The following is a 22323-nucleotide window of genomic DNA, read 5'->3' as shown; positions in this document are numbered from 1 at the left end:
AAAATTAAAAATATTTAAATAATTTAATCAGAATAATTTTAATTTATTAAAATTATTATATAATTTGTAATTTTTAAATATTAAATATTAATTTTTTAAAGATATAAAATTTAAATTTTATTAAAAAAAAAGAGAAAAAAAGATAATTTTATTTTTATTTTTATTAAATTACGTACTTTTTTTATTTTATTTTTGAACTTTTTTTTTGTAATTTTTTTTCAACATTTTTGACAAGGTTTTTTGCAAGAGCTTCTATTCTCAGCTTTTAAAAATAATTAATTTTTAACTTAAAAATTGATTCTCTAAAAAATAAGTGTTTGAATAATTTTGTGAAGAATTATTTTTGGATAAAAAATTGATTATTTTTACTATCCAATTTGGAAAATAAGATTTTTATGAAGTACTTTGGAGACCAAATACTCGCTCTCCGTTCATTACGTTAGAAATCAAAGAAAGTTGGGAAAATCGCCCTTGAGGATCTCTGATAAAAAAGACGAGGGTAAATGTAAAATTTAATCAAAACTATTTTTTTTAGAATTATTGAATAGCTTATATTATTTGATTTTGGGAGTTTTGAAAGTGTTAAGTTAAATATTAAAAATTATTCTCTGATCATCTACTTCTGGAAGAGAGTTTTGAAGAACGCAAGCAGATTTTCTCTGGGACGCAAAACTTCTTTCACCACAGGCTTATTCAAAATCTCTTCACTCCACTTGTACAGCTTCGGATATTTCTCACCACTGTACACATCAATAAGCCCGCCGGCTTCTTCAATAACCGGCAGCCAGAAAGCCACCAACAGAGAAGCGATGTCCACGATTCCGATCGAATCTCCGTTGAAGAACTTCCCTTTCAGCTCCTTCTCCAGAAGCTCCAGAGCCACTCTTAATTCTTCCGCGCCATTTTCCCTCTCTTTCTCGTTCGGGCTCTTTGTTGCTTTCGATAGTGCAGGCACCACCTAAAATCAAGCAATTACAAAACACTTGTTTAGCGACTGATCAAATCATTCAGATTCATACAAGAACTTGAAAAGTTGAATGACCTTGTCGTCGATGAACCTGGACCAGAAACGAGCCAGGGCTCTGTGATGAGGATCGGAGGGCAAGATTGGATAGCCAGACCAAGTCTCGTCGACGTATTCGACGATCACGAACGACTCGCAGACGGGCTTGTCGTCGTGGAGAAGAACAGGGACCTTCTTGTGAACTGGGTTGTACTTGAGAAGAAGATCACTTTTGTTGGCAAGTGATTCGTGAACGTATTCGCATTCCACTCCCTTGAGTTTCAGAGCAATCTCTGCTCTCGCCACAAATGGGCTATTTACGAGTCCGAAAAGCTTCACTTGGTGGTTTGAACCTGAAGCCATGGCTGTACTTGTTTTCTCTCAGTTTCTGGTCTGGGGATTATGGTCACTGAGTTTGTGGTTCAGTTTCTTATGCAGCCAGGGAGGAGACTGGGATAGACGTTTGGTCAACGAAGTGTTTTATTATTTTTATTTTTATTTATATATATATATATATATATATATATTAAAAGCCAATATCTTAATGGGGAAGAAGTAATGCAAGTTATACATCGCCAAAGACAATGCTTAATTAATGAATTGGATTCTTTGTGTTATTTTATACAAGGAGTTAAAAAAAATTAAATTTAGTTGAATTTTTTAAAATTTTTATGAAATTTTTAAAATTTTCTAAAATTATTTTCATTAAATTGCAAGTTTATTTTAATTATGAAATTTTTTTATATGAACCCGCTCATGCTTCGTTTAATAAAAACATTCCATATTATAAGGTTGTACATATAAGTTGATTAGGCCATTAATGATGATTGAGAAAGAAAATATAAGAAATTAAAAAGGTATTTTATTTCAAAAATAGAATTATTAAAAAGTTAGCACATAACATTTTATTTGATTGAATTAATATAATTTTATTAAATAGAATATGGATGGCGTGATGCATTGAATTCATGTAAGAATTTATCATTTAATTATATCTCCTCTAATCTCTCTCTTTATTTTCATTTTAAGAGAAATTCTTGTATGAACCTTTATTCAATAAAAACATGCTATGTTAGATTATAAATACAAATTGATTTTGTCATTGATAATGATAGAGAGAGAAAAGTCAAGAAATCAATGAAGTACTTTATGTTAAAAATAAAGTTATTAAAATAATGATATATAATATTTTTTGATTGAATTAATATAACATGATATATTTTTATTGGAGAAAGTATAAATAAGGTGGTGCACTGGATTCATCTAAAAAATTTTCCCATCTTAATTGTAGAGTATCATGAGGAGGGAAAAAATTGTAAAACAATATTTAATGTTGTGTTAATTTTACAAAATAAGCCATGTTTTGAATACTCAATTTTTTGAGTGTGCCTTCACATATAATTAATGGGAAGAAGTGTCAACGGTTTTATTGGTCAACTGTCAATGTAATTAAATGCTTAATTAATGAATTGGATTCTTCTGGTTATTTTACACCACGAGCGAAAAAGAATTTTAAATTGTTGGTGAAAAAAAAAAATTTAACTTTAGTCAGATTTTTTAAAATTAATAAATCCTATAATTTTTTTCCACCAAGCGAATCCGACATTGAATGAAAATTAAACCGAATCGATTGATTCAACTCATAAAACATGAATAGGCCTCTTTTATAATATAGTCTTCTACTTGAATTGGTTTGGTACTAACCCGTTTTAACTTAAGTTTGACCCTAATAACCTCACTAACCCAAAAGGTTATTGGGTTGGCCGGGTTGGCAAAATAAAGGGAAAAAAAGTAGAGAAAAGTTGAGGAAGTTTAAAACAATTGAGATTTGATTAAAAAAAATAGAAGAAGAGAAAGAAAAGTACAGATAACCATCGGAGATTGAAGATGAAGAAGAAAAAAGTATATGAGAAAAGAAGAGAAGAAAAATTAGAATGAAAAAGTAAGAAGAAGAGAAAAAATCCCTGAAGGTTGTTGAGGGAAGACTTGCAATCGCGAGTTGTTTTTCATTGCTTCACGACCAGCGGAGATTGCTTGGAAAAAACTTGACAAATGTTGAGGATAAGAAAAGAAAATAACGCAATTGGAGAACGGAGAATAGAGAAGAACTTGGGAATCAGCAGCGAGATGGTGAAACAGTAAAAGTTGAAATAAAAAGTTGCACACTTTTGAGATTGAAAACAAATGTAGAAAAAATGGCTTCGGTTGGAGTGAATGAGTGATTGTACATTTATTCTTACTTATGATTTCTCACTCCGGAAAATTCAAATTTCAAGCATTGTCATAAATTTACATCATCATCATCATCATCATCTTATAATTTTTAAATGCCTTTTTCTAATGTTTTAAAATTTTTTTTATTTATTTTATTTTTAACATTAATCTTGTAAATATCCATTTATTATTTCCAGATATTTTAAAATTTTTTTATTTAATATTATGTATATCTATATTTATGATCTAAAATAACATCATGAATGCATGAATAATTAATCACCTAGCATATGTCTGTTATGTATATGGTTATGGTTGAATATTTTTTAATGATTATTGTTTTTGTTGTTATTTTTATTGTATTCAATTTAAAATATATTTTTTAATTATGATAGATCTAATTCTGATTAAGTTATTAATTTTTGAACCACTACCTCAATCGATTTAAAAATTAATTCAATTTTTAATACTTTGGAATCTAAACATGATGGTTCTAGATCAGATGTAGGCCCCACTACTCCTCTCGGGTTTTTTTTTTGGTAAAAAATAAAAAAAATTAGCTTTAGTTCCTCATATTTTAGGTCATTTTAAGTTTAGCTCCCATACATATTCCTAAATTCATGAACAGGTTTGTCTTCCCTATTTATCACCTGATGAAATTTAAACTATTCAGATTTTTATCTTATCTAAATTTAAATTTTTTAATTTTAATTTTATATTGATTAAAATAAAATTTTAAAATTTCTTCAATAAACAGTTTATTAATAATCAGAACACGAAAGATTTAATATAGATAGTTTAATTTAATATTTAAATTTTTATAATTTTTATAAATTGACCATCAGATATATCCTAAATAGTCTAAATTTAATATTAATTTTTTAATTTTTAATTTTAATAAAATAATATAAAAATAATGATAATATCCTAACTGATACTTTTAAAAAAAAATGTAATTTTAAAAAATTGTAAGTTAAACATTTCAAATTTAGACGGTCCAAAGTAAATTTGAATAACTAATTTATAAAATTATAAAAAATTTAATGTCAAATTTGGATAATCCAAACTAACTCTTGACTATTTAGTTGGTAATAAACAAATTTATTAAACTTTTTTATATTTTTTTATTTCAATAAATATAAATATAAATTTTAAATTTTAAATTTAACTCATCCAGATTAAATCATCTAGATGATGCAAACCTCACTAAGGTCATCCTGAGGAACATCAAAGGTTCTATACCACCTTGCTTATGGTGTTAGATAGTTCCATTTTTGAGCTTTGTACATGCAAAATATAAAATATTGAGCTTAGTATAGAGCCTCTTCTTTTATATGTGTTTTCTTTTCTGAAGAAAACTTATTTTATCACATTTGACTTGTCAATTTTTTTATTGTAAGAATTAGGGTCTGAAATTCACTTCTTACATAAAAAGCTCCCCATTCATTCATTTTTTTTTTTTAATGTTTTGAAGTATTATGTGGACGTCTATCTATTTTATAAGTTCTTGCTTGTTTGGATGTGACTCTCATTGGGGGCGAAATGCAACTTCGGATTTTAGGGAGTCAAATGTTTAACAAAAAATAACATAACATTTAATTATTTAACTTATAATATTTTAAATTGCATGATGATTTGTCAAAGGTTAGCCTTTATTTTTGGATAAAGAAAATTTAATCTATCTCTCTTTTTTGTTATTAAAATCATCTACAAAAAAATTTATATCAAATGCCTTAACAATTCTCCTGTCAATATCAATATACAAAAATGAAAAGAGTTAGTTTCTCATAATATGATAAATCAATATTCAAATTCTCATTGAGAGATCGAGGTACCTATATTTAATACCTAATCATATTTTTAAAAAGAATTATTTTCAATAAAAAGATACCTGTGCGCTAAAAAAAAAAAAGAAATAAAGAGAGCTAAGGTATCTATCATGCATCTTGTTACCATACATGGTTTTTAATATCATTCATCTTTATGGCTTATGAATTTTGAAGCCAAAGCTCTGGTCACATAACCCTTGCAATATTTTAAAAAGAATTACTTTTAATAAAAAGACATTTATGTGCTAAAAAATAATAATAAAGAAAGTTAAGGTATCTATCATCCACCTTGTTACCATACATGGTTTTTAATATTATTCATCTTTATAGCTTATGAATTTTGAAGCCAAAACTCTGGTCACATAACCCTTGCAAGGGATTCTACCGCTTTAGCCATTCACAAATCATTAGAAAAGGAATTTTGAAAAAATGTTGCATTTTTTTTCCTTCAAAAAAACTACTAGAAAGGTTTGTTGCACGTGCGGTAAATATATCATAAATTATTTTTAATAACAACTTTTTTTTTACAATTTGTTACTTTTTTATATACTAAAAATATAAACATTTTTTTTATTTATAAACTTATTATTAAAAAAATGAAAACATAATTTGAAAACTACATAAATAAAATTAATTACGTTAATATATTATCATAAATATACAATATAAAGTGTGCTAATATGTTAATATGATATCATAAATAAAAAATTATGTTAACATAATACCATAAGAAGATAATATGAAATATTTTATTAAATTTTAATAGTCACGATCAAGTATGCTTTAACATTTTTTTTTTTGGAAATGGAGTGGAAAAAGACGATGGACATTACAAAAATGTCAAATAAAAAACATTGCATTTTGAAAAAAAGACCATTATAAGATTTATTATCTATGTCACAAATGTATGGTAAATTATTTTAATAATAACTTGTTTTTTGTTACAATTTTTAAATTTTTGTACATACTAAAAATATAAACACTTTATATTGCTTATTAGTTATTACTTGTGAAAAAAATTAAAAGAAAATCTCAAAATTGTATAAAAGGTCAAAGGATAATTTGACCTCTAAACATATAAGTTCAAGGACTTATAAAACCTTAAACTCATTTTTTGTAAAATGTCATCAACTTTTGAAATGAAAATGGTGTAATGTTGATTTTGCTGTTAACAAAAAGTTAACTTTGATTATTTATTGGCAAAAGAAAAAAAATAAAAAATTATTAAAAAATTATAGAAAATGACCTCAAAAATTATAAATAATGATACAAAAATTATAAAAAATGATCAAGAAAAATTGATAATAAAAATTGATTGATATGATTGATTTTAAATAAGGTATTAAAAATTAGAATAGTCATTGAACCTATTAAAGAACTTGTTCAAAGGTTTATGTTCAAAATTTTAATTAAATCATGATCAAATTGTTTATAAATAAAACACTTAATTAAATCAATCAAAATACTTGTTTAACAATTTAGAATTAATTTACCAGTTCTACTGGATGGATTGACATGGATTTTCATAATATGATTTTAAATAATTATGTTACATGGTATAATTAATTTAAAAAATTGATTAATAAGAGTGATTTCAAGTATAATTGGTAACCACAATTGAAAATGAGGTAAAATCATTATTTTGTATAATTATATCCAAACACCCTTTTGTAGAGGAGTTTATATATTTTAAAAAAAATCATAATTTTGAATTTGTAATTAATTTTGACATATAATAAATATGTTTGAATATATTTTTACAAAATCATAATTTTACGCTCTAGTATTGATTCTAAAGGGCATCCAAACTGGCACTATCAAATTATAAGAACCTTGTGTTATAATTTCCACCATTGTTGCCAACAACGGAAAAATGCTTTTAACTGATTTATGAAACTAATTTTGTAAATAAATATGGTCATGCACACATATACATACAAATCTCCATGTAATCACGTGAGTAATCAATTGGTATTATTTATATTATAAAACTTCCTGCAGTTGAAGATGCTTGCAGTTATTAAATTACAACTGGTAGAAAGACAGAAAAATACATCACAAAACACACACCCATACATTAGTTATTATATATGCGTGCATTTGTGTGTGCATCTTAAAAAGCTCATGCATTCGTGTTCTTTGCAACCAGCCATGTACATTAAATGCGATTAAAGCATCGCAACCAAATAGTACATCATCATCAAACAACAAAAATGACAAGACACAAACAAGCATCTATCCTTTTCCAATACTTTTTGTAGCCACATTGATATTGTAAAATTACTGTTACAAATGGATTTTTGAGACGGACTCTTGTCACCTTTTACTGAATCCAAAAACTTCAAGTAGAGACTAGATTAAGAATTGTCTTCAAGAAATGGATAGTCAGTATAACCGATAACTGGATCAGAAGTATAAAATGTCTCTTTGTGGTACTTATTGAGAGGAGCATTAATCTCAAATCTCTTTAGCAAATCTGGATTTGCCAAGAACAATCGACCATATGCCACAAGATCTGCTCTGTTCTCTGCAATTGCTTTATTCCCATCTTCACGTTTATACCCTCCAGCAGTAATGAAAGTGCCACTGAAGGCCTCACTTACGGGCACAAGATTATCAGGGCGCTCACCTTTTTCTTTGTCAATCTTCTTGGGCTCTACCATGTGCAAGTATAGAATGCCATATTTATTCAGAGAATTTGCCATGTATAAGGCAAGTTCTTGTGGATTAGAGTCCACACATTCCTCTGAATCTGCAAAAGGTGAGAGTCTAATTCCCACTCGCTCTGGTCCTATCTCATCAGCAACAGCTTTAACAACTTCTAGTGAAAACCGACATCGGTTCTCCAGTGATCCGCCATATTCATCTGTTCGATCGTTGACTTGATCTTTCATAAATTGATCGAGAAGGTAACCGTAAGCACCATGGATCTCAACACCATCAAACCCTACAATAATTAAACAAGTATCATCATTTTCAATTTGTATCAAGTTACAGCATATAAATGAAAATTAGTACCAGTTCCACCACATAGCGTCCGCAAGATTAGTTTTGCTTCACACACTTGCTAGTCTCTCTAAGTTCCTAAGAAATTCAATCTGGTTCTCCTTAGTTTGAAAACAGGCAACGTTGCCCTAATTTAAAGTAAAAATATCTAGCCTTTTGTTACACTGTTCAAAAGAAAATGGATGTCAACTCGACAGTGTACTTATTTAGATATTACTTTTATAGTGTGACATTAAATTTACACTCTTTTTGGTGTCTAATTAGATAAGAAATCATTAAGTTTGAAGTTAAATATTGGATAAAGGTGTAGCAAGGTGGCAACATCTAATGATTTTACAAAAGAGGAGCAAAACTATGGCTAGTTTGCAATTAGAAGGGACTAAGCTGAACCTTTAGTCAAACTAGAAGGACCAAAGTTGTATTTAAGCTTGTTATTCATCCGCAATCAATATGTATTGAAACAAGAAATTATATAATTTGTAGAAATCAGATTGTGAAAAATCTTCTCATAGCCAGGTCATCTGTGAAGTAACCTGCCATTCAAGTGATTTTTGGGTAACAAATCATCTGGTATTCAAATACCGTTGACTAATCTGAATTTGAGCCTCATACAAGAGAAAGCTCTTCCAACATGTCTTTTTCTATTCACAAGGCTTGAACTGCATACCTTGCTTGAGGAGTATCTGATCTCTTATCACTTTAACGCACTATTACTAGTACCGCATTACTTGTATCGATTTTGGTGGAAGTAGTCTGGCTTCTCAAAACATTAGATAGTGTTGAGACCCTATTACATAACAAACCAGAAAACAGCAAACAAGCAACAACAGAGCACAAAATAAGGGAATTCCTGAGGTCTTAGATTAATGTGATAAGGTGCTGAATCAGAGTTACAAGAAGGACTCCCTGATTCAGTATAAAACCCTCTTCCCTTGTTACAATGAAAATCACAGCAACTGAGATAAACCCAGCTCCTCTACTACAGAGCAACCGCTGGCTTTTGAGAGGCCAGTCCTCTCCTCCCAACTCTCAAATACCAAAAATATGACACACCCCACTTGGGGACCTCAAGCATAATTATAAACCCAAAAGACAACCCTCACGGACTCCAAAAAGAACCCTCTCCTAAGCCAGGTCAAAAGCAACTCTAAAGCAGCCTTAGTTGTTATTTTCTTGCTCCTTAATAGTTGGAGCAGTCAGGTCAACGTTCTGACCATCTGAAGGCATCTATCCTTTTTCATGCTTCTTCTTAGGTTTCCTTTTGTAGGTCTGGCCAGTAAAAGTAATCCTATCAGATAGTTAGTAGATTACCTGCTTCCACAGCATTTCTGGCTGCAAGTCTGAAATCATTGACTATCTGAGGGATTTCATCTGTTCTCAGCCTTCTTGGTGGTGTAAATCGTGAAAGGTCAGTCATTCCCTTGTCTGTACTAGATATTGGGGCTTGTCCATTTGGCTGGAAACCTTTTCAAATAACAATGTATGTGAGATGGGGATAAATTCAACATATACAGGAAACTCAGGTATCTTTCTCCAATACAACGCAAACAAAAGATAATTAACTAATGCTGTTTTTGGATTAGAACCAAATTCCCTTTTTGGATTCACAAAAATTTATGGTTTAGATTTAGAACCCAAATCCATTTTTTATTGTAATTCTTTCGAAATTTCAAATTTCATATATACTTTAGTCACTTAAAGTTTAAGTCACTTCAACTCTCTCTCGTTTTCTTCGCATTTTAACTGTTAGTGGCTTGGGGCCTCTATCACTCTCACCTCTTCTTTCATCCCTCATTCTCATCCCTTATTAACTAAAAAATAGAGATAAACTTGTCACTTTCAATTTTCTATTTTCACTTCAAATCTTATTTTGTCTCTCTTTTTCCTTTGAGTTTAATTTTATGAATTTTAAATGTGACAGGTATATTTTTTTAAAAAAAGTTGCTACAAAGTTGCCTTCAAAAGTTATACTAGAGTTAGTGGAATTTAATTAATTAACTACAATGTGTTGAATAAATTGTTTCAAAATGATAACAATGCTACCATCATGCTATAAGTTTCTACCAAAATATAAAAATGCTAGAATCATGTCTAAGAAAGTTGTCACACATTTATAAGAAGTTTGGAACCAGGATTCAACCAATAAACCACTATGTTTTGAAATTCATTGCCTAAATCCTAGCAGCAAGCTCTCTATGATTTTCTGATAATTTTTTTATATAGAGTTATCATCTTTATAATATGATAGTAACTTGTTCATATCATAGAGGCAACATTGTTATAACTGGCAAAAAACACACTCAAAACTTTGTGGTTAATTTCCTAAGCCCAGGTTCTAACACTACAACTTTGTGGTGATTTTTTTTAATATGCTAGTAATGACTTTATTACCAAGTCATTAACAATGGGTATTTCATCCTTTGTCCGATTTGATCCTTTGGTTTTTTAAAAATAATTTTTAATCTTTAAGAGATTTCTCAGTAAAAAGTTTTAGATTTATATCCGTTATTATAATTCTCCATAAAATTTAGCAAGAGAATACCTGTATTTGAAACCCTTCCAACATGCCAAATCTGACAAAAGAATACACCACCTTTGGCATGAACAGCATCCACAATGGGTCTCCATGCTTTCACCTGCTCCGGGGTCCATATGCCTGGTGTACGCTCAAACCTTTACATTGGAAATAAAAAAATAAAAACAACACAAAAGAAATACTTTTGTAGAACATCCTAGCAAATAAAATAAAATATATGAATATAAAAAAAAACAAATAAAATCTATAATACACAACTGATACCTTAATTTTTTAAAAAAATTTATAAGGTGGGATCGAAAAAGGGTCTCATCAGCTTATGGATTTTTATAGTAATGTAATGCTTCTGCATTTGTTTTTTTTATCAAATGATGTTTTGCGTTTAAAAATAAACAACAAACATTTATTTTTGGTGATAAACAATAAATATTTAATAAATTGTCATGGACATTTAATTCATACATGTAGCATGTTTTTACATTTAATCTATAACTTCAGAAAATTCAGAACTGATTTATGTTTTTAATGAATCGATATGTTTCTCATAATATAACTCATTATAAGAATGTATGTATATCCCTGTAACCATATTATAAAATTTTAAATACTATCATATCTTAGATATCATATTCAGTAAGCAATCAGTTAAATTGGAAAAAATTAACTTGAAAATAATGAAATGTGCAAATTACCCTTGAGCAGTGTCAGAAACACCAGCAGCTTCAGCTATCAGAAGACCCCCATTAGTAGCTCGTTGAGAGTAATATAAGATAGCATGAGGCTGAGGAACATAGTTGTAAGATCTCTGTCTAGTCAGTGGTGCCAAAACAACTCTGTATATCATTGATGCAAGTCACTTTCATAGCGTATTAGAAACGAAGATATAAGGACAAAGAGATTAAAATTATCAACGTGACTAACTTATTCTTGAATTTACATTTCCTAACCAATTTTTTTAAGAAAAATAATTTATTTTGGCAAATTTGTCATCTATTCTTTCTAGATTGTTAAAATATCTTCTATTTTTTTTTTTTTTTAGTTGTGTACAGATATCCTATTGAAGACAATTTTGTTCAAGATATAGTCAGATACTAAATGTGAGCACCTTTCCCTTCAAAAATTCAAATCTTGATTTACCATATTGTGAAGGATTAGCCACTTCTGCTGGACCAAACCTCATCGGTAAATTCTCTTCTATTATTAAAATGGAAAATGACTCCCAACAGATCTTGACCTTTCAGATCAACTGGATGATAAGAAAGAATGTTGTTGAATTTCCCAACAGATCTTGATCTTCACAACAGAATGTATTTCTCATGGCATATTACCATGAGAAATTTTATTTACTTCAAAAATTGTTCTGTTGAGGTCAATTCCTTGAGGAAAAGTCAAAACCGTGAAGATTTTTGTTTTGGTTTTGGTATAGTGAATGGCCATTCTCACACTGAGAATGAAGCGATCCAGACATGGGAAAATGATAATAATTTCAATTACACTCTGGTCATTCAATTAATCTGGATAGTCTACACTTATTTAGAACATTTTGTATCATTAATTAAAGTTCACTCAAAATAATTTAATTTTCACCTTAAACAGAGAAAATCCAAACTCACCCTACAACTTTGCAACGAACAGGTGTAAGGATATCCTAATTTTTTGAGTCTAAGAATGCGACAGTTCAAAAATAAATTATGTTTAATTAAATAAGGCATTCATATTTTCGAAATGATAGACATCATACCCTATATCAACGCTCAGCTGGGACATTTCACGAACACCTCATCTGCATAGATTTAAATCAGAGAAATAGCAGAAGAAACTGGTGAGAAGTGTGAGTACCTATGTGACAGATTGAAATTGCCCATCTTATAAGGTGTGAGCAGAGGAATAACGGTAGCTTCACCAGCCATTTCTGCACCACGCTACTGGTTTCGCTTGTATGTCTCTGCAATGTTATTGCTGTTTCCTGTTTCTGACCATAAGAAAATCAACACACGACAGACTCCACTGAGCTTAAATAAAACTGAGATTCTCGTATAAAATTTGAGTCTACGGCGCGTCTGGATTCGGTGCGTGGAGGGAAGTCACCGCAACCGCACACCCTCAATTACAACGTCGTTTTTCCATTCTCTCCTGGTCAGAGTCTCTTGACGGATCAACGGTTCCGAACTTCCGATGAAACTATTCTCTTCATAGCATTGCCTTTTCCCGCCGCTTCTGCAACAAATTTTGGCCTGAGGCAAAAGGGATCCCAGCCAACATCTCCGCATATTGCCAGAAGAGAAGAAGGTTGGTTCGGCTGTGTTATGAGAATTAATATTTTATAAAATATATCTTAAAAATAAAAAATAATAAAAATTAATATTTTTTTATTCTTTCTTATTCTTTAAAATAATAATTTCAGAACACCTTAAAATTATTTTTATTTTTCTATTCTACATAATAATATTTTATTTTTTATTTTTTAAAATACTTTTAAAAAACATGTTATCAAACAATTTTTTTATTCTTTTATTTTAAAAAATAGAAAACTGTTTTTAAAATTAATTATCAAACATGCTCATCTTTTTTTTTTTTTGGTTTTGGGATTGAGGGAAGATTGTAACATTAGCAACAAGAGATTGCCATTATTAAGAATCACCGACTAATTAAATAAATAAAGGGAATGATTTAGAGTTTTTGGAGACACAAGTTAACCTTGATTAAATAAGAAAATCCTAAAATGATGTAGAAGTTGAAGGGACCCACTTGGCTATGGCGGTGAAAGAAGAAAGACCATTGATCGACATTTGCATTAGATGGCTTGGATTGCTGTTATGTGTACTAAAAAAGAAGAAAGAAAATAAGTAGTGTGTGAGTGTAGCCTTATAGGGCCTTAAAAACGTTAAATGGAGAGAAGAAAGAAAGAGTGAGAGATACAAGAAAGTGAGAGAATAGAGATAAATAGATTATGTTGATATAAATTATATTATGAAGAGAAAGAGACGTTGAAATATCAAAAGTAAGTGAGCATGTCAGTTGTCTACTACTATGAGAGAGAAAAATTAAACGGGTGTTTAGAGTGAAGTGTGTGTGTGAGAAAAGCTAAGAGTGTGTAGAAAAAAAAAACCAAGTGAAATGACATAGTGAGAGAGTGTAAGTATTGAAAAGTCAAAGCGGTATGAGTATTGTAATCATAAAAAATCTCAATCATTTAAATCTTTCTTGTCCAAGCTTGTACCAATTATTTAGTGGTCTTTTGACTTAAATCTCAATATTTGATATTAGAGTTAACTTAAGAACTCGAGCTATGGGGGCGTAGCTGGACTGCTTAAGAGTAGTTGGTAGAGTTTGAGTATTCAGGTGGAAGACTTTGAGTTTGGATTTGCTTGAGGTTCTGTTAGTACAGAGTCTATGATTGTGAAATAGATCGATTAGGGACCAAATCAACTTGGTATAATTACAAGGCATTACCAAGATCACCATGGTAGACATAACATCAAATGTTTATTTAGCAGAGAAGCTAAACAATGAGAATTGTCAAGCATGAAAATCGATAATAGAGCTCTGCCTCGGAGGTCAAAATCTTTAGGATCTCTTTGACAGAGATGACACTACACCTCCAACAAATCCAAGCGAATTGAAGAAGAGATGCATAAGGGCTAAGAAATCTCTTTACATACTAGATGTTACTATTAAGCTACAATTTATTATATATGTCAAAGAGATGAAGATGCCAAAGGAATCATAGGATACATTGGCCTCTCTATTTGCAAGAGCAAATAGAGCAACATTATAGTTGTTGGAGAATGAGTTTGTCTCGATTCGACAAAATGATATGCAGTTGAGTAAGTATTTTTTAAATATTAAATCTATTTGTAATGAGATTTCAAAGTTAGATATAATGAACCCAATTACTGACAGATAAATGTGGAGAATTATTATTACAGGGTTAAATCCAAAATATCATGGCCTAGTCATGGCAATAAGAGGATGGTATACAAAAGCAACTTTAGCTAAGTTGGAAAGTATCCTAGCTAATCAAGAAGCTTTAGATACACAAATATCTAAAGTTTCTTTGAAAGATGAGGAAAATGCTCTCTTTTGCAAAAAGAGAGATTGACGAGAGGTTTCCAACTCAAAGAAGTAGGAAGGTGATAGAAGGCGCCACAATGACTAGCATAGAGAACATTGCAATAGAAGTTCACATTAGAGCTTGTGAAGATTGAGACAAGCCTAATGAAAAGAAAATTTTAAAAGAAATGTCTGTATTATAAATTTGAGAAAGTCGGCCACTTTGCTCGAGATTGTTGGCATAGAAATGCTAAAGGAAGTGTTTTCACCTCCACTATAAAAATGATGGTAAAGAAGAATGGGATTTTTAGGGATAATGTGCCATTAAAGAGGAGATGCTGATAAAAGATTTTAGTGAAGAAAAAATTAGCAATGTCCTGCATCGTGGAAATAGATGAAGTCAAGGAAGAGAATGCTAAGGTAAGCAAGGACCAAGATGTAGATAAGGATGAGGATGGTCTAGAGGAACTCAGCTTGGAGAAAGTGATTGAATTATGTTTTAGTGTTTAGAATTCAATCAAGGAAAAATATGAAGATGAAGACGAAGAAGACAGAGAGCAAGGCCAATCATCACCATTATAAAGATCTATGAAGATATAGAAACCAAGTACCAAGAATATTTTGGAGTAGAAGATGAAGTTGGCTACATGTAGATTCTCTTACCAATATGAAATTGACCATGACACATTTAAGAAGCCATATGGAAGGTTAAAGAAAAAGTAAAAAGATTAATTAGTTGGTGAAGGGAGCATTAAGTATCACTGACTAATCAACAAAAAGGGAATGCTTCAAAATTTTAAAGAAGTGTGTAGTAGTAAAAGAAAATAAGATTCTAGAATTATGTTGAAGAAGAAATTGACTTATATGGCAGTGGAGAATTGAGGAATAAAGAAGGCTTGAGATGAAATCTATCACCCCATTCATCATGTATAAATGTGTGTGTGTGATAGTGTAAAAGAAAAGAGAGGAAGCAAGGTGACATGAGAGATTGAGTGAAATGTGAGTGTAGCGTTGTGTTATAAAAAGTAGGGTGAGAGAGAAAGAGTAAGGAAAAATTAAGGTAAAGATATAAGTATTTATATTTATTATAGTTTGGGTGAATAATAAAAATTTATTTTCACTGTAGTCCCTCTCTTTTTTCATCCTTAAATCCCAATATTTGGTATCCGAGCACAAGGTGAAAGTTGACTATGTATGAATTTTCTCAACAAGACAAAGTAGATTATGACAAGTTCAAGAAATTATTTGGAAGGTTGAAGAAATAAGGCTGATGAAAAGGTAAAAAGATTAATTAGTTAGTGAGGGGAAGTGTTAAGATTCACTAACTAATTAAATAAATAAAGGGAAAGATCTAGAGTTTTTGGGGAAGTAAGTTAAAGCAGTTAAATAAAAAAATTCTAAAATGATGTATATATTGTGGGAATCAATTTGGTTATGGTGGTAAAATAAGAAAGACCAAGAAGGAATGATCTTACCAACATTTGTAAGTATAAATGGATGACTTGGTTTGTTGTTGTGTGTGTCGAGAAATAAGAAAGAAAATAAGACTATAAGAGGGTGAGGAAAGAAAGAGAAAATAAGTAGTGTGTGTAGGTGTAGCCTTGTAGAGTGTTAGAAAAGTTAGGTGAAGAGAAGAAAGAAAGAGTGAGTGACATGGGGAAGTGAGAGAATAGGAACAACTAGATTATGTGCCCGTTTGGTTAGACAAAATAATCGATTATTTTACTGTTAAAATCGATTAATCAAAAATATATCCAAACACGTAAAAATTATGTAATCAATTTTATTGGTTAAAATTAATTTTTTTTCAGAAGTTGGCAATTGGAGTGTTTGTGATAATCCATCAAAAGTGTTGGAGAAAATTACAAACAAAAACCCAAGAAAAAATTATAAAAAAATCCCAAAATTTAATAAAAATAAAACCGATAATATATTTTACTTCTTAAATAAAATGTAACAACTTTAATATTATTAGATACAAATTTATCAATAATTTAATTTTAAAAAGTAATGTCCTTTATGATAATTTAAACAGATAAAATTGATTCTAAAAAAATTATCCAAACATCTTCAGTTCTGTTAAAATTAATTTTAGAAAAATAACATCCAAACAGATTGCATTTTAACATAATCAATTATGATTCAAATCTACCACTTCATTAATTATTTTCATAATCTATTATGTCCAACTGAAATCCAAACGGACCCTATATTGTTGTAAATTGTATTATAAAGAGAAAGAAAAGCTGAATCACTAGAAGTGAGTGAGTATGTGAGCTATGTGCTGATGTGAGAAAGAGAAAAAGTGAGTAGGTGTTTAAAGTGAAGTATGCATGTGAAAGAAGCAAGAGTGTATGGAAACTAAAGTGAGTATGAGTATTGAAAAGTCAAAGTGATATGTGCAATTATTGGTAGAAGCAATAATAAAAAGTCTCTCTCATTTAAGTCCCCCTTTTGTTGCTTAAGTTTTCACCAATTATTTAGTGGTTTTCCTTTACTCAAATCCCAACAACAATTATAAATTAATGAATTATTAGTTGACAGAGCTAATCTATTGGGATGATTTGTTATTTGGGATTTTTCCCAATAGATGTCACCACATAAATCTAAAAAAAATTATCTCTTAGATTTTTAATCAAGTCTAAAGCTAAAACAATAATGTCTTGCTCTCAAGCAAGGATCTACTATGTCGCATTAAAATGATCTCTCATTGTAGTTTAAAGTAGATATAGGTTGTGCTAGTAGATCATTCTAGATCAAAGTTTGGTTAGAATCTCATAATAGATATTGCTTAAGAGTTTTTCAATCAGTATATCAAAATTTCCCATAAGGTCTAGATCATTGTCAGCAAACAAGTAAGTCTTCTTCAAGGTGCAAAATTTAGTAACAAACAAGATTTGAAGATCTTCAAATGATATTATACATGGGCCTGGTTAGTAATTCATATATAGGAGATTTTTCATTTTAGTCGAATCCATATATAGGAGTCAAGCTTTTGACTTTTGAAATATCTTATGGATTCAACCTTATAATTTTCTTTTTTTTATATATGTACAAAGGGCAAGCAAAAGCTCAAAAGGAAAAGAAACAATAAAATTAAACTAACCTAGGGCTTATCAAAAAGGGAAATTAGAGAGTTTGTCCTTATAGAATAATTTATTACAATCAAGAGGCATAAAGTTGAAAGATTAAAGACCTAAGGCTAGGCTATGGGTACTCTTAATTAGGAAATCCACAAGATGGATTGCATCTCTCTCAGCGTGAAAAATTCAATATCCCAATCTTCACAAAGTAATGCTCTAATATCCTGTGTTAAGGTAGCCTTTAAGGGAAGACCATGATTATCCCCTAGAATAAGGGTAAGGGCATTTGAAGAATAAGAGTAAACTTGAATTGTCTTGAAAGCCTTATCTTTGCATAATTGAAGGTCCGTTTTGATACCTGCAAGTTCTAGTTCAACATAGTGCTTATGTCCTAGAGATTTCTTGAAACCCATAATCCACTTAGTTGTGTGGTCTCGTACAATTCCTCCACAAGTTACAACTCTTCTATTTTAGATAAATTTGTCTACATCAAGTTGAAGTGAATAAACTTAAGTAGGCTTCTACTCACTAGACTCATTAGAGATCACTAGTCCTAGCTTATGTTTGAAATTCAAAAAATCTTTATCTTCTAATAGTTTGTGTTATTATTTATATACAATCTTAGTAGCTTTATGTTGGGTGCCTTCAAAAATTTCTTTAAATCTCGATGTGTAAATGAGCTAGCAAACAGTTTGGTCTATAGCCATCTTTTGAGGATTCTCCTTCCAATATTTGCTTTAAAATTCCATAGCGTCCATTCCTGTAAATCATTGTTGAAAAAAAGTAGAAACATGGTCAAGATTTAAAACATCTCTCCATACCTCTCTAGCCTCGTAATAGTCTCTTAAAGTGTGTATAACTATTTCCTCACTAGAATACTCAAAAGGCCACAACCTATTAGAAGTGAACCCTCACTTTTCTCTGAAGTAATTTGTGAAGATTCTCTCTTGGTAAGCTTATTGGAGGAAGAATTTAATTTTCTCTAGATACTGGCCTTTCCATAACAGCCTCCAAATTGGATAGTTAGAGTTTTGATGATGAAAATGTAGGAAGTCATAGGTATTCCTCATAGAAAATTTGCTATCAATAGCATTATTCTAAATATATCCATCCTATCCTTAGTTTCTAGAAATTTTTATTTTGAGTAATTCATGAATCACCTAAGCTGGTAGGACATTTTTCCATTTATCAATATCTCATCTCCTTGAAGGTGAGATAAAATCATAGAACAATGCTCTCAAATCAAAATCTTCTAGGCAATCTAAGGCAAAAGGGATAAGGGGGACATCAAAATTATTCCAAATGTCTAACCAAAAGATAGTAGACCCACCATCAACCCCTTTCTTTTGACTACATAAAGTCATTTTAAAAATCCATAATACATTGCCAAGCATGTGAAAAGATGCCTTTTTTTAACAATAAATGGGTCTTTGCTAGTTTCACACCTATATTTAGCCTTCATATATTGAAAGTAAAGAGAATCTATCTTTGTAAGAATACCCTAACACAATTTCATAGTAAAGGTAGTATTTTGTTTTTTGAGATCTTCAATGCCCAATCCCGTAACTTGTTTACTTTGTTTAACTTTATCGCAATCAATCATATGTATCCTATTTTGACCTTTCATATTACTCCATGGAAACTTCCTACTCAATTTCTCAATTTGATCTAAAATGCCTTTTAGTAGCTGCATAGTTTACATTAAGTAGCAAGGAAGAGATGACAAAACAACTTTGAAAAAAATCATTCTTCCTGCAATGTTAAGATATTTACCCTTTCAATTTGATATTTTTTTTATTGGCTTTTTAGTGTAAGGCTCATAAAGGTTGGCTTTATGGCTCTCTTATACAGGAGAGGGACTCCGAGGAACTTTACTAAATCCATTGTGATGCTAAGGCCCAAGATTTCGCCTAATTCAACTTCTCTATTGTAGTTCACCCTTGGCGAACAAAACATTTTTGTCTTATTAAGGTTCACTTTATAATCTGATGCCAAGTAAAGTTCCCTCATAACTTCTTTCACTAAGGTAGCTTGTTCAACACTCGCTTCTAAGAAGAGTGTAAGATCATTAACAAAGAAAAAAGGTAAGAAATGGTAGGTCCATCTTTGGTAAGCATTAGTAGCTGCCATTCTCCATGTGCACATTTACTTATAATAATTTGCCCAAGTCTTTCCATGTAGAGGACAAAAATATAAGGGCTAAGTGGGTCTCATTACCTAATACCTCTTGAGGATTTGCATTCTGGAGTCTCCTCACCATTCCATAACATTTTCATAGTGAAAGTTAAATACAAGATATGATAATATTGTTAAATATATGATTAAGCCCAATAGCTTGCAAAGTCTCCTTAATAAAGCCCCTAATCAAGGCAATCATAAGCTTTCTCCATATCTACCTTAATGGCCATATATCCCATACTCACTTTTCTTGATTCTCATGGTATGCATAGTAATAAGTATAAAAATTCATATATCACTACTGTGCTTATTTGAAATGAAATTGCATTGCTCAGGTAGATAATTCATATGCTTTTTAAGTATATTAGCTACAACCTTAGTAACAATCTTTAGGCTAACATTGCAAAGTGAAATTGTTCTCAAATCCTTTAAGTAGGTGTGGTTATCAACCTTAGGTATAAGAACAATATTTGTTTGATTGATACTTGCCACCTTTTCAAGATCTTTGAAAATATCCTTCACAAGATTACAAATCTTCTCACCAATATTTTGCCATTGACTATGAAAAAATTGAGCTTATAATCCATTCAATCTTGGAGCTTTTAAAAGCCCCTATAGAAAAAGAAACATTTTTAATCTCAATGTCAGAAACTTATCTTTGAATCTTCAATAAGTCACTTTGAGATAAAGATAAAAAGTTTGCAAGCATGTAAGGATTTTGAGCTATATCACTATCTCTCGAGTAGAATTGAGAGAAGAAATAATGGGCCATAGTTTTAAGAGTATGTTGATCATCAATCCATTCTTCTTGATCATTATTTAGAGATTTAATGTTTTTTCACTATGCTTGATGGCTATAAAAGCATGAAAATACCTAGAATTTTTATCACCCTATTCAAGCCAATGGCCTCTAGATTTTTTCTACCATAATAATTCTTCTTGTGCTGCAAGTTTATGGCATTCCTTCCAAAGATCTTGCTCAATTTTCCAAAGCCCATTTCTATTATTTGCAAATCTAGCATTGTCAATGGCATCCAATCTTTTAAGCAAACTCTTCCTTCTTAAAGTAAGTTTGCAACATGATGAGTATTCCATATAGTAATGTTATCTTTAAAGGTAGGGATTCTATCAATCTAATATTTTCAATTCCAAACATAATTAAAACTTCATTTAATCCCTCCTTTAATAGCCAAGTAGCATGGAACTTAAAGGAGTTTTTGTTTCTTCTCTAGTTAAGAGAGGCACAGTCAAAGACAACAAACAAACAATGATCATATTTGAATTTAAGATAACCGCAGGCTTTAAGACTAGCAAAATTTTCAAAACAGCTTGCATTGTAAAACACCCAATCAATACGTTCTTTAATATGTTGTCGTTCCCAAGTAAAATGATTACCTATAATAAGTACCTCTCCAATTAGGTTTAGCTCCCCTTTTTTGTCATCTGGGGTAAGCTAAGTATTATAGTCTCCACAAACAATTCAAGGATCTACAGTATGAGATGCAATGGTTGAAAGAGAATCCTAAAGAAGGTTTTGACTATATAATGAAGTTTCCCTAAAACAAAGGTGATAAATTTGATGAAATTATTTTTGCCATCCACCACACAACAATAGATTAACTGGACATTAGAGCATATGTAATTAATAGTAAAATTTGAGCTATTCCATAAAATCTAAATACCTCTAATAAAACTAGTGGCTTGAACTCTAAGTAGTTTGAAAAACTTAATTTTTTAATAACCTGTCCACCATAACACTACTAATTCTTGGCTTACTTAGACAAAAACAATTAGTCTTATACTTTCTAGAAATGTCTTTAAAGTGCACAGGAAAAGCTTTACCCCCACACCTTTACAATTCCAAAAGGTTGTAATCATGGATAAACCTGTAAAAAAAAGTGATAAGAGAAGGACTTATTTGACCATATCATCATCTTTAAAATCTAGGTTAATTCTTCCTATAGGCATGATCGCCAAATTCATGTCATCCTCTATTCTATCATCGCTATTCTCCTCCATACCCATCCCTTGCTCATCTAGTGATTCAGGAGGTTCACCTATTAGGGATGAAGCTTGGGTAATGATAAGGGGTGCTTCTTGAACTAAGGGCGGACTTTTATCATCATAATTAGTTAGGCTACTAGATGTACTATTTTTGATTTCTTTATTCTTGGGATCATACTTCTTACCACTAAGATTGACTTGAGAAATATTATTTGACATAACAATATAAGAATGTTGGCCTGGCTTATTTTCTTAGCCTTGCTTGCTATTACCTCTAAAGGTTTGACATTCTTCTTGCCTCTATACAAAGTAATTTTGCATTGCCCTAGTCCTTTCATATGTATCTTTGTAAATGACGCCCTTTTTCCCTTTAACCTTTGCTTATCATTTTTTGTGGAGGAAATATCTCTTATACTT

The 22323-nt window shown here is 30.5% G+C and overlaps 2 protein-coding genes across 3 annotated transcripts; both read right to left on the bottom strand.

Annotated features, from left to right (window-relative positions):
* Positions 1–396: 396 nt before the first annotated feature.
* LOC129298608 (probable glutathione S-transferase) lies at positions 397–1403 on the bottom strand. Its single transcript, XM_054937035.1, has 2 exons — positions 1043–1403; positions 397–958 (listed from the first exon to the last, which is right to left on the bottom strand). Exons 1-2 carry the CDS (start codon positions 1364–1366, stop codon positions 617–619), a joined length of 666 nt encoding a protein of 221 aa, XP_054793010.1. The 5' UTR covers positions 1367–1403; the 3' UTR covers positions 397–616.
* A 5772-nt stretch (positions 1404–7175) lies between these two features.
* On the bottom strand, positions 7176–12873 carry LOC129298607 (putative 12-oxophytodienoate reductase 11). Of its 2 annotated transcripts, none has more exons than XM_054937034.1 (5): positions 12330–12873; positions 11281–11421; positions 10595–10725; positions 9364–9516; positions 7176–7993 (listed from the first exon to the last, which is right to left on the bottom strand). In XM_054937034.1, the coding sequence occupies exons 1-5, from the start codon at positions 12353–12355 to the stop codon at positions 7404–7406; spliced, it is 1041 nt and encodes a 346-aa protein (XP_054793009.1). In that variant the 5' UTR covers positions 12356–12873; the 3' UTR covers positions 7176–7403. The 2 variants fall into 2 exon arrangements, with proteins under 2 accessions (XP_054793009.1, XP_054793007.1); XM_054937032.1 differs by having other exon boundaries at positions 12428–12873.
* Between the last annotated feature and the right edge of the window lie 9450 nt (positions 12874–22323).

This window comes from Prosopis cineraria, unplaced genomic scaffold (genome assembly GCF_029017545.1).
Source record: "Prosopis cineraria cultivar Desert tree isolate PC_DT_omini unplaced genomic scaffold, ASM2901754v1 PC860, whole genome shotgun sequence".
Taxonomy (NCBI): Eukaryota; Viridiplantae; Streptophyta; class Magnoliopsida; order Fabales; family Fabaceae; genus Prosopis; species Prosopis cineraria.
This window is presented reverse-complemented; position numbering and strand designations above follow the sequence as displayed.